The sequence below is a fragment of the Acinonyx jubatus genome, chromosome B2, assembly GCF_027475565.1.
Source record: "Acinonyx jubatus isolate Ajub_Pintada_27869175 chromosome B2, VMU_Ajub_asm_v1.0, whole genome shotgun sequence".
Lineage (NCBI taxonomy): Eukaryota > Metazoa > Chordata > Mammalia > Carnivora > Felidae > Acinonyx > Acinonyx jubatus.
In genome coordinates this window covers 13,312,941-13,327,345 of record NC_069385.1, presented here as the reverse complement: position 1 = coordinate 13,327,345, position 14,405 = coordinate 13,312,941, and the positions used below count along the sequence as shown (strand labels likewise).

The 14,405-nt window shown below is 39.2% G+C and overlaps 1 protein-coding gene and 1 non-coding gene across 11 annotated transcripts in view; both read right to left on the bottom strand.

The window, feature by feature from the left end:
* Window positions 1-14,405, bottom strand: part of IPCEF1 (interaction protein for cytohesin exchange factors 1) — a 181,093-nt gene that overhangs the window by 11,360 nt on the left and 155,328 nt on the right. For all 10 annotated transcript variants that reach the window (XM_053222064.1, XM_053222067.1, XM_053222063.1 and 7 more), the window contains one exon: window positions 1,962-2,155. In XM_053222064.1, coding sequence (XP_053078039.1) covers window positions 1,962-2,155 — 194 coding nt within the window. The remainder of the gene's footprint in view (window positions 1-1,961; window positions 2,156-14,405) is intronic.
* Window positions 13,330-13,432, bottom strand: LOC113599033 (U6 spliceosomal RNA). The gene has a single exon (XR_003419772.1). It is a non-coding gene; the product is annotated as a U6 spliceosomal RNA (small nuclear RNA).

The window sequence follows — 14,405 nt, the reverse complement described above, 5'->3', positions numbered from 1 at the left end:
ACCATATGATAGATAGAGCCTAGGATCACATCTTCCCCAATGGAGGAATGAACAAAGTCCCGGCTGATGCCGGGATTGCAGTCTGTGAGAGACCTGGAAGAGAAACATCTAGCTCCATGCCAAGATTCCTGACCCACAGAAACCGTGAAAAGACAAATGTTCATTGTCTGTAGTTGGTAAATTTGGGGTTGTTACCTCACAACAGATAACTAATACACAGGGAGAAAAGAAAAAGCTGAATTCATAAATTCCATGGCCACAGTGCATGGAGAGCAAGAGGTCACAGAGAATCATATTATGGGCCAATAAAAGCTTTGAATTCTTTGTACAAACCTGGCCTCCCTGTGGCCAGGTCAGGGCATGGTCCTGTGACCATCTAGAGTCCTGAGTTGCTATTCTGTGCTTAGCTATTCTGCTAAGACCATAGTCTTTCTCCTTCTAGAAATGGCCTGAACTGTCCATCCTCTCCTTAACATGTTCCTTGTTTCTCCCCACATGGACTGCAATATATCATCCATTGACATACATTTCCTCCTCCATGAATGTCCTTCCTTCTAACCCTAATATTCTTCATCTCTTACTCACGGACCAGTTGTCAGCATCTTCATGACTTTGTCCCTAATGGCTTCAGATAGTCAGCCATGTCCCTCCTCTGGGGCTACCAAAGCACCCAAGCTTGTATCAGCTACACCGCTCAGCAGACCGCATTCTATTTTCCTCTCTGTTCCACCATCCAGTGTGGTGCACTCAGTGGTCCCAGTGCCCAAGAATAGAGCCTGGTACACAGTAAGATTCAGGAGATACTGGTCTAATGAAAAATGTATTCACTCACATCAGTTATCACAAATAAGATCGTAAAATACTACACTGAATGACCAAACATGTTTATCAATTTCATACATACCATGGAATAGAACATTTTTGGCTCTGAAAGGAGTGCTGCTAATGTCTATCATTAAACGTTAGAGAATTTCTCTACACTTTGTTTTTCTTTGTATAATTAAAATACTCCTCTTCCTTTTCTTTTTCAGCCTCATTTTTGCATCCTCTTAGGATGCTTAGCTATTCTACTAACAGGGACATCTGACGAAGAGTCCCTCAGCCGTTTCTTTGTAGCCTTGGCTTTTGATTGCTATTTCTTCCTGGAAAGAGACTCAAATTCTTGACGCAAAAGGACATATACAACCCAGGATGAAACTGCAGAATCTATCAAGGCTTTTCAGCATCTATAAATCTTCTGCTAATTTGGGACTATTTTACAAAGTCTCCTGGCCTCCTCCTGTTCATGCTATAATCTACACGTGAAAGCAGGATGCTTTTGTTGTGAAGAACCATTTTAGTTGAAGAGGACCTGGAAATAGCCTCAGTACGTTTTGCGCCCTGTGCCTCATTCCCATTGTGAAACCACTTGCTAGTCTATTACCATCGAGTGTACCTTTTCCATTGCCTGTCTCTCACGTGTTTCTTCACTCCAGAGCCTACGTCTGAGAATCATGAAGTCTTGGCTCTATCTGAAATCTAGATATTTTCTTCTGGAAGTAGGAGAGAAGAATGGCACTCTTTAAGGAATCCAATGAAATTCCAAAATCTTATGAATCTCACTCTTTATTCTCACAAGTTGACTATCCCAAGCCTTCATCAACATTTACTGTGCTAAGTAAAGGGTACAGAAAAAATTACACATGGTCCTTATCTTCTAGGAGAGGAGCTTGACATTTGAACTTTTATACCAAAGTGAATGTAAAAATCAAGGCCTATTGTAGAAAAGTGCATTTGGTGCTACTGTGCAAACGTTCTAGTACTTTAAGGAGGCCAAAGGTCATCCTAACCTACAGAGATTATAGTTACTTTTACTGCCCTCCCCTCCACCCAAACACACACACCGGTGGGCATGAATCTCTGCAGAAGCAGCCATTCCTTGCCCCACACCCAGAGTTTATCCACAATCTGAAATTTTTTACCTTCAATGTGCTGTTCAAGGTTCGGATTTTGTGAAGTTTCTCATTTATGGATGGATTCTTACATCGCTTCACAAAGGACTTTCTCAGCTCCTTTTTGGTTGAAGGCCGTCGGTCCCCGAGAGGAGAGAGACTAGCTTGCTCCAACGATTTGTAGAGTCTCTCCATTTCGTCATCTTCAGACACCTTTGTTTCCTCTATTAAAATAAAAATTTTTTAAAAAGCAATAACAATAAACCCAGTTGAAGTCAAATTGAGAACATGAGACATCGTGGTCTGAACACCAGGCCCTGCTGACACTTGATCTCGCACTTCTAACTTCCAGAACTATGAGACAATAAATGTTTGTTGTCTAAGCCATTCAGTTTATGGTACTTTGTAATGACAGCGCCATGTTCCCTTCGAAGGCACTAGGGAAGGCTCTGTTCCAGGCCTCTCTCCTAGATTCTGTCAGTTCCTTGGCTTGTGGCAGAATTCCAGTCTTCATGGGGTGTTTTCCCTCTGTGTATGTCTCTGTGTCCAAATTTCCTCCTTTTAGAAGGATGTCGGTCACATTGGATTCGGGGCTCTCCCTCCTGACCTCATCTTAACTAATTAAATCTGCAACAACCTCATTTCTAAGAAGGGCACATTCTAAGATACTTTTGAACTAGAATTTCAACATAGAAATTTTAGAAGGACAAAACTGAACTCGTGATAGTCCACCATCTAGCTCCCTCCAAATTCACATCCTTCTCACATGCAAAATGCATTCACCCAATCCCAACATCTCCAAGAGTCTTAACCCATTCCAACATCAATTCTAAGTCCAAAATCTAATCCAAATAGCATCTAAATGTGGTATTGGTGAGACTCAGAGAATGATTCATCCTGTGGCAAAATTCCTCTCCATCTGTGAATCTGTGAAACAAGTTATCTGCTTCTAAAATACACTGATGGGACAAGCAAACTCTAGCAAACTAATATATAACCTAAAGCTTGAGAACCATTGCTCCTGATAAGTTTTTAATGTCCTTCCTAAAACTGCCCTTTGAGAGAAGGAATCCCCATGTGATATGTGGCTTTGAGCAGATAATGATCATTTCTCATGCTGCCACATACCTCCACCCCCCTTCTTAACCACAACTTGCTAACCTCAGCCCCAATGCTTCCAGTGACGTGACTCTGCATGGGATCTAGCAGGGGACCACATGAACTAGGCTAAGTCAATGACAGTTCCACATACTGGCCAGAGTCATTGATTCAGGGATAAGCAGATGTCTCAGGTCAGAACAACTGGGGCCAGGAAGACTCAGTTCTGAGACTTGGGTGGGATATCAGGGAATCAATCTCTCTTGTTTTCCTAAACATGTGATAATATGAGCTTGAGGTGATCCACAGATCACCCCAAGAATCATGAGAATGGAGCCAATCTATAGGATACAGCTGAAATATGGATCTTGGTCACTCTACTGGAGCCCTTGCAGTTCTGGAAGCCAATACACTGCCTTCGTTAAGCAACTGTCAGTGTAGTTATCAATCACACACAACTGAAAGGACCCCAAATGATATAGGTTACCCAAAGAAAATCTTCATCTCTGGATATTGCCTTAATACCCACTAGAACTTTGGTCCTTTATTCCTTCATTCCCTGAAAATAATTTTTGGAAAGACACACAGCAAGATTTCTTTGTCCACGATGTACTTTTTAGTCTCTAGGTGTTTCACGTCTTACTCTGAGAATAAGCTTGATAGAGGGCCATATCAAAGGTATGGCATTAGGAAGAACTGAAACAAAAGAGGCCTCTCCAAAGGGTAGAGAAAAGCATACAATATTAATATAGGGGCTTCAAAATCAAGCAAAACTGATTTAATTTACAGTTTATTTTTGTAAGATTAGACATCTTTAAGCAATAACTTTTCCTCATCTACTACCAGAAAGCCACCACAAGGTGTTTCCCATGTTTTTTTCATACAATGGAGGGTAAAGATGTTGAACTAACTTTGCAACTGACGTCAAGTATCGGTCAGTTAAACCTCTTTGCGCTCTACCAAAACAGACTCCATAAAGGGGGGAAATGTGCAAAGCTGCATTTGAACACAATTAGAACTTCTGGCTCAGACTGTGTGCAGACATGAAAAGTGAGGTTTTCTCAAGAAGCGCATGAGAAGATGCTCAGCATCATTAGTCATTACAGAGAATCCAAGTCACAACCACAATGAGATGCTGCCTCGCACCTGCCAGGATGACTACAACCAAAAAGACAAAGTAAGGGTAGAAAAGGATGCGGAGAAGCTGAAACCCTTATGCATTACTGGCAAGGATATAAAACGAAGTCACCACTTGAGGAAAAGGTTTGGCACTTCCTCAAAAGCTAAACAAAGAGTTACCAGAGGACCCGACAATTTCACTCCCAGGTACATAGTCAAGAGAATAAAAACGGCATGCTAACACAAACCTGTACCAACTGTTCGTAGCAGTACAATTCATCATAGACAAAAGGTGGGAACAGCTTAAATGTTCATCAACTGATGAATGGATAAACCAAATGTGGTATACGCACACAACGGAATATTATTCCGTAACTGAAAGCAACGAAGTACTGACACATATTGCAATATAGACGAACCTTGAAAACATTCTGCTAACTGAAAGAAGTCAGTCACAAAAGACCACACACTGTGTCCCACTTACATGAAATGTCAGAACAGGCAAATCCACAGAAGCAGAAAGTAGATTTAGTGGCTGCATGGGGCTGGGGAAGGGACAGGCAGAAATGGGGAACGAGAGCCAATGTGCATAGGTGTGGGTGTGTGCGTGTGCGTGCGTGTGCGTGTGCGTGTGGTATTGAAAATGTTGTCAAATTCAATTGTGGAGATGGTTGCCCAGCTCTCTATATATACGAAAAAAACCACTGAACCATTTTTATACATGAATTATATGGTATGTGGAATATATATCAATAAAACTCTGAGAAAGTAGGTTTTTAGGAGATCGTCCTGATAACTGAGGATACTTGCACAGCAGGAATACTAAGCATGGTAACAGTCCTGCAGTTAAGCTGTAGATACCAGAAAGTCTCAAGAAAACTGAATTAACAGATATCAGACTCTCAGAGGGGACATTAGGATTGAGGACCCTGGGGCATTTCAGACATACAAGGATACGACAGTTTTTATATGTCCTTTTTTCTACAGCAAGGCAAGTGAGACTCCACTTTGAATAAAGCCTAAACACACAGCTTTCAGTGCCACAGGATTTAAGTACTATCTATTTAACAAACTTCAGGAAGTAAACCAAGTAAGTATATAACAAAGAAAATAAAATGGTTTCTTTAAATTTCTCTGTGTTCATGAAGCACCTCAGTTGTGCCATTAAAGATGGTGATCGAAAATAAAATTACTTGTGACTAGTACATTACTTCATAATTAAGTCAGGGTAAAATGATTATGTTAAGACCACATATCTAATTCAAAAGATAGGAAACTGGTAAAGCTAAAAATAACTTTAGAAACTTAGAATAAGGTGGTATAAAGTACATTCCCTAAATGAAAAATAAACAGGGCTGCTTTGGATAGTTTTATCATGATTTGATATATTTATATAGATATATTTCATCTTTATGTTAAAATATCAGGAATTATCTTTCTTCCCCACACACATTCCTTTCCCTGACTGAAATTTGGGGGCATTAATCGTGAGCATATGGGTGTGTATGTGTGTGCATTATGGATGTGGTGTCTGTGCGTGGGTAGCGTGTATGTGGTATGTGATGCGTGCAGTGTGTGGTGTAAGTGTGTAGAATGGGGGGTGTGGTATGGGTGTGATGTGTGGGGTCTGTGTGTGGTCTGTAGGTATGTAGGGGGGTGTGCATGTGTGTGCGATGCGTGTGCAACTTGATCCTCCAGAAATAAACCCACAGGTAAGGCGGACCTGTTGGGATTACCGGAAGTTAATACAGAATTCCCCTAAAATATGACCAAATAATGTTCAAAAGACACTCTCTACTTGAATTCACTTAGAAACTGAGGTAATAGGAAGCTGCAAGTGTGCTCACATAAGGCTAAAACTGCTGGGGCAAGGGGGAAGCTGACAGGTGAATGTTCCTGCTGTGCTCTCGCCTCCCAGCCATCCAGCACCCCCTTCTCGGAGGAAACCTGAAACCGAAAGATTAGATGTGCATCTGACCTCTAAGAACCAGATTCCAGAATTGCCCACAAGCATAAGGACAATACAATAACAAATGGTGGCATTAAGAGGCAAGAAAATATCTCTATTGGCTCTTTTGGGTCATAATCTGAGAGATGTACAGCATATCGCTAAATACTCAGGGGACAAACCTATGATCCAACCCCTCCCGTGACCCAGCTGGGAGCTCTGCCTTGTTTTTCCTGCCACCAATGGCTGGTGCTTGGGTCTTCACGGGGCCATAAGATGAACAGCCAACAATAATGGAAGCAGATGATAAACAGGGTTCACAGGACAACTAAAGACACAACAGGTATAAGCACAACAAAATACAACTTACACCTGACCCCAGAGCACAGGCGAGTAGTGCTGGTGTGTTAATCCTGTGCCTCGAAGGGGCTACTGCATAAAGTAATGTTTAAAATCTCCCTTTCAGGAGCACCCGGGTGGCTCAGTCGGTTGAGCGCCCAACTTCACCTCAAGGCATGATCTCACGGTTCGTGGGTTCAAACCCCGCATCAGGGTCTCTGCTGTCAGCACAGAGCACGCTTCAGATCCTCTATCCCCCTCTCTCCCTGACCTTCCCCTGCACGCTCTCTCTCAAAAATGAATAAACTTTAAAATAAATTTTCCCTTTCATGTTTTCATGTAAATACTTTTCTAAATTATAATTCCATATTAAGAGATATTAGATTATTTGTCTTATTTTAACCAGACTGTAGAAGGAGCAAGGAAAAAGACTGCCGCCAAAGACCGCTGGTCTATCTCACATTGGAAGCAGAAGTCACCTTTATCATCTCCACATCCCTTATCTTTTGCAGCAAAATAAGTGAATTTTTTCTGACAGTCCAGTGTTCACGCAATTGCCAGCCTTCCCCTCAAGAGCTCAGTCCTTCTTACATAAAATAACAGGACTTCAACTCCCTTCACCACATACGGCACTTGACAGTCTATCTCATCCAGCTCACAAGGCTTTGCCAAGGAAGATGATAACTATTTTTATTTTATGGAGGGGGGAAAAAATGGAGAGTCTTGAAAAACAGTAAGTGATCTTTCCAAAATGTAAATCAGCGATGGAATTAAGAACAGAAGTTCAATTCCACACTGTGCAGGCCCGTGAGTTTCTAGACCAGTCTTCTCAAACTTTAATAGGCAAACAATCACCCAGGGCTTCTGTTAAAATGCAGAATCCGACTCAGCCAGTGTAGCATGGCTTTGAAGCCTCTCAATTATTAACAAGCTCTCAGGTGATGCTCAAACTGCTGGCCCACGGACTGTGCTCTGTGCAGCAAGGCGAGACTGTCACAAATTTGTCATGCAACCCCAGCTTCAACTCACTGGAAGAGAAAGGGACTCGAGTTACAGGTGAAAAGTAGGGACTCATCCAGAAAGCAGCTCACCTACTTTTTCTCCGGGACCCTTTACACCTGTTAGACTAGCGCAAAATGTCTCAGGGGATCCAACTAGCAAACTCTCTCAACGGAGGTCCAAGTAATGCAGAGATTTAAACTCTGGAAAGAAATAGGATTTTTTTTTAAATAAGATCTTTCTTGGTGACATCAGCAGATGAGACAAAACAACATCTTAACTAATGGTTAGAAGTTTGCTCCTTTCCAAGATTATGCCAGATGAATGCGCTGCTCTCTCTCCCCATCCTCCCACTTTTCCCGGCCTATTGTCTGCCTCTGACAGGACAGGCAGGCTCCTGGAGGCCCAGGATTTGGCTGTCGAGAACACCGTATGCAGATTATCCCTTTAAATGCGGTATTTTCAACTTTGCCTCCCCCACTATCTTATTTTTGGTGTTTCCTTGTGCTTTCTAGAGTGTGGTTTTTATTTTTCTATTTGGAACATACGTGCTCCAGGAAATTCATATGCCATATTTCATATCAGAATTTGAAAGCAAGCCTGTTTGAGACTGAAAAAGTCTATATGATGTCTCAAGGAAGACAATGTTAGCTCCCCACCACGAAATGCCTGGAAAGGTTTACGCAGAAAACGGTATTCCCTGCTTCATGCGCTATGTTCCACTATGTTCCAAGTGTTTGAGCTAGGCCATGGAAGACACTTGTTACAAAGAGAGCAACTACATGCTTCTTTTGACATTATGTGTGGCTATTAAGACTGCAAACGTTATTTAACAGAACACCTATCGATGCGAACAGATTCAAAAACTTTCATAGGCTTCTTCTAATTAGTGATTCTGACAACTCTACATCATAGCAAAAGACTTAAAATAACACTGACAGACAAATTTGAGTTATGTAACTAAGATACATCTGGATAACTCATTTTAACAGTAAGGACACTGCTAACCAAGAACATTACCACGGTATAATTTTGAGAGACAGACTGCCTATTTCCACAGCTGTTGCTGCTGGTGGAGACAGCCATCATGTATTTTTAGTATGTAAAAGGCACTATATTACCTACTATACCAACATTATCTCATTAACTTTGTAAGGACCCTACGAAAAAAAAAACATTAGCCCTGATATGAAGGACTGTCAAGATATAAAAACTCTGACCAAAGCCACAAAGAGACAGCATAGGTTATGACCCCAAATCCATAGCCTGAAACACTATGCTAGGTTAAATATATTTCATGAACTTCCTTTTGAACAAAGCCCAATGAAGAAAGATTTCAAATCAGGCAATATACAGTCAATGAGATGACAGCCATCTGGACCAGGCAGACCAAGGCTCAGATCCCTGGTCCCACTATTCTGTCTTCCAAGCGAAAAATCCCCACCCAGAGCCTCTGTCTCTGAGGTAGTAGCCAGGATTTAAACAGCTAACACTGTTCTCACAGGGCCACAGGGCACCAGACCAGGAAATTCCTAAGCTGCTCAGCAATGTAGGAGACAGGCTGTATAATCAGATTCTCTGCTCAGGCATTTGAACTGATCCAGTTCCAATCAGGAGCCCGAAGCTGAATCATGGTTATGGTAGTCTGGTTCTGTGTACAACAAAGAGAAAAGCATAGACATGGAGAAAAGAACATTGGAAGAAGGCGAGTTAGGAAAGAGGTGGTTAAAACAAAACAAAACAAAAACGATCGCAGGTGAGATAAATTTTTAAATAGAGAAATCAGACTGGGAAAGAGCATCCAAGTAGAAAATGAGTATTTTTACTTGTCCCCTTCAAAGCCTCTCACCTTTTCTTCTCTTGGGTATGTGATGTTTCTATTAAGTTAGGTGACTCAATACTCTTTTACCCTATTGGAAAGACAAACCTAGCCTACTGCGTGATCTTTAATGTTGTTCTTTTTTATTATTATAGCATCTTGTGGCAGTGATTTTTAGAAATAATCTTTAAGATTGAGTCCATGTAGCTCTACATTCTTGAAACAAATATTCCATTTATTTCTGAAATGTATTCTTCCAATCATAAGAGCACTCAGGATTAGGTGAAATACTTAAAGCAGACATCAAATTTTTATATCTGCTCACATCCTAAGAAAACAAAACATATTGGCATGCACACAAAAAAGGCATTTCCTTGGGTTTTTTTTTTTCTTTTTAAAATACATTTGCAAGGTAGAGGTTGAATGGGAAATAAAAGGGGAAAATAGCTGGAAATTGCCTAAAATCAAGGATATAAATCCAGTGTACCATAGGTAAATATGTCAACCTTGGCTCCAAAAACTGCAGAGCCCATCAACCATGTGGATCCATGATGGAGACAAGTGAGCACAAAATACAAAAATGGGAGGGCAGTGGGGCAAGATAAAAGAAGTTACCCTATTCTAATTTCACTAAGCAAAACTGAAGGTTTGGAGCAGATAAATGCTCTCACCTTTTTTAAGATGGAGCTCTCTTTTCTTTATCTCGATGATTACAGTCTAGCGTGATCTATAATTACTTGTATAACATCCTTCTTTTGGCCTTAGAGGAAATCCACAGTGTACATATTTAGAGTTATGTATTTAAATATGGAGTTAAATCCCTCCCAGCAAACATTTTCCCAGGAAATGATACCAATTCTAAAGAATTGCAATTACACTTAGTTATACAAGAGACTGAATGTGCTGGAAAACTTATAACTCTACCTTCATTCCACTTTTTCACTTCCACTTCTGATCCATTCATTTACCCAATTCATCAAATACTCTTTGAATGTTCACTCTGTGCTAAGGCAGTGCATTTTAAAGACTAGGGATAGACTAGGCAAGAATCTTTCATGAATTTTATATTCTTGTATTTTATGTGCACAATATACCCCATATGTATAATCTTTTCTGACCCCCCGCTCCCCGCCCACCACCACTCCATTGCTACCAACTTAGACCAGACCACCATCATTTCACTGTTTACATATTTCAACAACTACATACTGGGTGTACTGCAGCTTCCTAATATCCATTTTCCATATAATGAAGTAATCTTTTTAAAACATAAGCCACACCCATAACACTCCCTAGGTTCAGTTCCTCCAAAATCATCCCATTGCACTTAGAACAAAATCCAAACACCTTACAGGACCCACTAGTCGTCACATAAGCCAGCTGCTGTTGACTTCTCCAATCCCTTCCTATGCTTCCCCTGCTCACTCTGTTCCAGTCACACTGGATTTCTTTCTGTTTCTTGAACCACAAAATTTATTCTATTGCTAGAGCCCTTGAATTTTATTTTCTCTCTGTCTGGGGCACTTTGCCAGATAGGGTCCTTTGTCCCATTTGGCTTTCAGATCACCTCTTCAGGGAGGTCCTCCCCGACCAGTCATCTAAATCAAGGTCCTTCCTCCAACCCTATATACTCCTACTTTATTTCCTGAATAGAACTTATTCGCCACCTGAAATTATCTTCTTATATTTACCTAATTATCTCCCTACCCTGCCATGATAGACATATTCACAAGATTATAAATTCTACCCAAGAGGACTATTGTCTTTATTATAATTCACTAAAGTACTTCCAAAGGCCAATTGTGCCAGGAGGACAGTAGGTTCTCAATAAATATTTGTTAAGCATTATTTGGCCAAAATTTTCATTCTTGATCTCATTATTATCCCCTTCACCTATCCTTCAATCAAATAAACACAATGAGCTAATTTTGGAATTGGATTCTTAAAAACTCAGTAAGTAAATTATACCTACTAAATTCCAAGTATCTAAATAGGCCAAAAGTAAAAATATTTTTCAGCTAGTTAAGCAAAAAAAAAAAAGAGAGGACACAAGTCACCAACATCAGAAATGACAAAGCTGGACATCACTATAGATCCCACTGGACACCAAACAGATAATGAAGAAACACTATGAACAACTCTACGTCCACAAATTCGATAACCTAGGTGAAATGGACTAGTCCCCTGAAAGACACAATCTATCATAACTAACATGAGAATAAATAGATAATATGAATAGACCTGTCTCTATTTTTAAAATTGAAATAATAATTAATAACCTTCTTAAACAGCACAGGCCCAGATGGATTCATTGGTGAATCTACCAAACATTTAAGGAACAAATTATACCAATTCTCTACAATTTCTTTCAGAAGATAGAAGCAAGCAGATGGAATACTTCCTGACTCATTCTGTGAGGCCAGATTTACTCTCATACCAAAACCAAACACATTACAAAAAAGAAGACTACAGACCAACATGCCTCATGAACATAAGATATAAAAGTCCTCAACAAAATATGAGCGAATTGAACCCAACAATGTATAAAAAGAATTATATAACACAATCAAATGGGATTTATCCCAGGTACGTGGGGCTAATTCAATATCCAAAAATTAATGTAATCCATCACATCAACAGATTAAAAGAGGGGAAAAATATCACATGATCCTATCAACATATATTTTAAAAAAGCACTTCAAAAATCTATGACCCATTTATGATAAAAAAAAAAAACTCTCAGTAAAAAGGAAATGAAAGTTCTCAACTTGATACAGAAGATCTACAAAAAGCCTACAGCTAACTTCATAAATGGTGAGTAACTTGAAGTTTTCCCACTAAGATCAGTAACAAGGCCAGGATTTCCCTTCTCACCACTCCTTTTCAACACTGTACTGAAAGTCGTAGCTAATGCAACACAAGGAAAGGAAATAAAAGATGTAAAGATTGGGATGGAAGAAATAAAACTTTGTTTGCAAATGATATTACATGACATTCTGAAAAGGCAAAACTGAGGACAGTAAAAAAGATCGGTGACTGCCAATGAGGTAAGGAGAGTGAGGGGTGGATAGGTGGGGTACAGAAGATTCTTGTAGCAGTGAAAATACTGTATATGATACCACAGTGATGGATACATGTCATTATACATTTGTCCAAACCCATAGAATGCACAACCAAGAGGGAACCCTAACATAAACCAAGAACTTTGGCTGATAATGATGTGTCAATGTGGGCTCGTCAGATGTAACAATATCCTACTTTGGTGGAGGGAATGTTGATAATGGAGGACACTATGCATGTGTAGGGATGGGGCCAGATGGGAAATCGCAGTACGTTCTGCTCAATTTTGGCCTGAACCTAAAATTGCTTTAAAAAAAGATATAAGTCTACTAAAAAAATATCTTTCAATCTTATACTTACTATAGTTTGTGTAGTTTGAGGAAGATAGAACCTTATTTGCTTTGCTTTAATTAGGAAAGCATAACATTGTATGGAGAAAAATTAGAAATTAACAACAGAAGGATAGTGCAGAAATAGATCTCAAAGGCTTAAGATGATATCCTGATGAAAAGGTCTGCCTGGAAAACTGACCTTCGATTTGCCCAAGCTGCAAATTCAGACACTGTGCTGGTATCATCACAGTTTCTTGCTATTGCTAAGTAGAGAGAAATGTATTCAAGGGTCTCCAGAATAGTAAAAATGGGCTAGGAATATAATTATAAAGACAAAAAATGAATCTGAGACCATGAGGTAAGAAGCATTTCGAAGAACTACCAAGGATTCTTCCCAGAGCAAATAGTGTAAACGGCAGATATATGTTCTCAAGAAGACATGTAGATCAGGGGAAGTCATGTTCAGCACTGTGCAAACATATCCCTAAGAGAGATTACCACAGCCACTGTCATTAAGAAACCTACCATCTTTTTCTATAAAGACCATGGTTCCTCAAATTATGTCACTGACATTTTGTCACTGATCTTTTGTGAATCCCATCCAGACAGCCAAAAACATATTCACTTTGAAATTTTCAAAAATATTTTGTGTGTGCGTAAGTTTTTATTTTAATTCTGGTCAACAAAAATATGGAACGTTTCATGAATTTATGCGCCATCCCTGTGCAAGGATCATACTAATCTTCTCTGTATTGTTCCAAGTTTAGTATATGTGCTGCTGAAGCACTCACTCTGAATTTTAAAAGCACTCTTCTAAAAATATGTTTGGTTGCAGAAGAAATTAAGTTAAATTACTCTTAAAATGGACTGTTTGCAAATAGCCAACAGTGAAAGTACTACATTACACAAACCGCATGGTCTAGTCAAAGAGGTACTCAGGACCTGCATATATTTACTAGGAAAAAAGATGTGAAAGTGAACCAACTAGGCAGTTAACTTAAGGAGCTAGCAAAGGTCAAACAAAATAATTCTAAACAAAATTAAAAGAAAACTCGTAAAAATAAAGCAAAATTTAATTAACTGGGTAATAAAAATAATATGCAATCAATAATGCCAAAGACTTTTTTAAAGTAATAGAGCAAATAAACTTCAGGAAAATTCCGATCACACAAGTAACAAAAAGAAACGAAACATAACTATTAGAGAGGACCAGCTAAAGTGGTCATCACATAAAGACAGGATAATTTATCTAGAAACAAAACAACTTCTAACTGTAAGGTAGGGAGACTAGTGTAAGACAAACATGTAATTAAAAACCTTCTATTTCCACAACAGCAATAATAATTATTTTAAAAATGGAATAAAAGGATTCCATTCACAAATGCAAGAAAAATTATAAAAGGTCTAAGAACAAACTCAATAAGATATATGCTATACTTATAAGAAAGACACTGTACTTAAAATCATAAAATGACCTGAATGGAGAAATATACCATGTTCATAGATGAAATGTCTCGATGATTTAAAGATAGCAAATTAATCTAAAAAGTTCAAGAAAATTTTAATCAAAATCCAAATGTGATTTTTTAAATTAAACTTGAAAATCAAATCCAAAAATTTACCTGGAAGATCATGCAAAGGAGAGTAATGTTCTACTGAATAATAAAGCATGCTATAAAGGGAGAATCTAACTCCTCTACCATCAAAGCAGAAGATAAAACATCAGTAAAAGACTAGAGACCTGCAGAAATAAGCCTAGA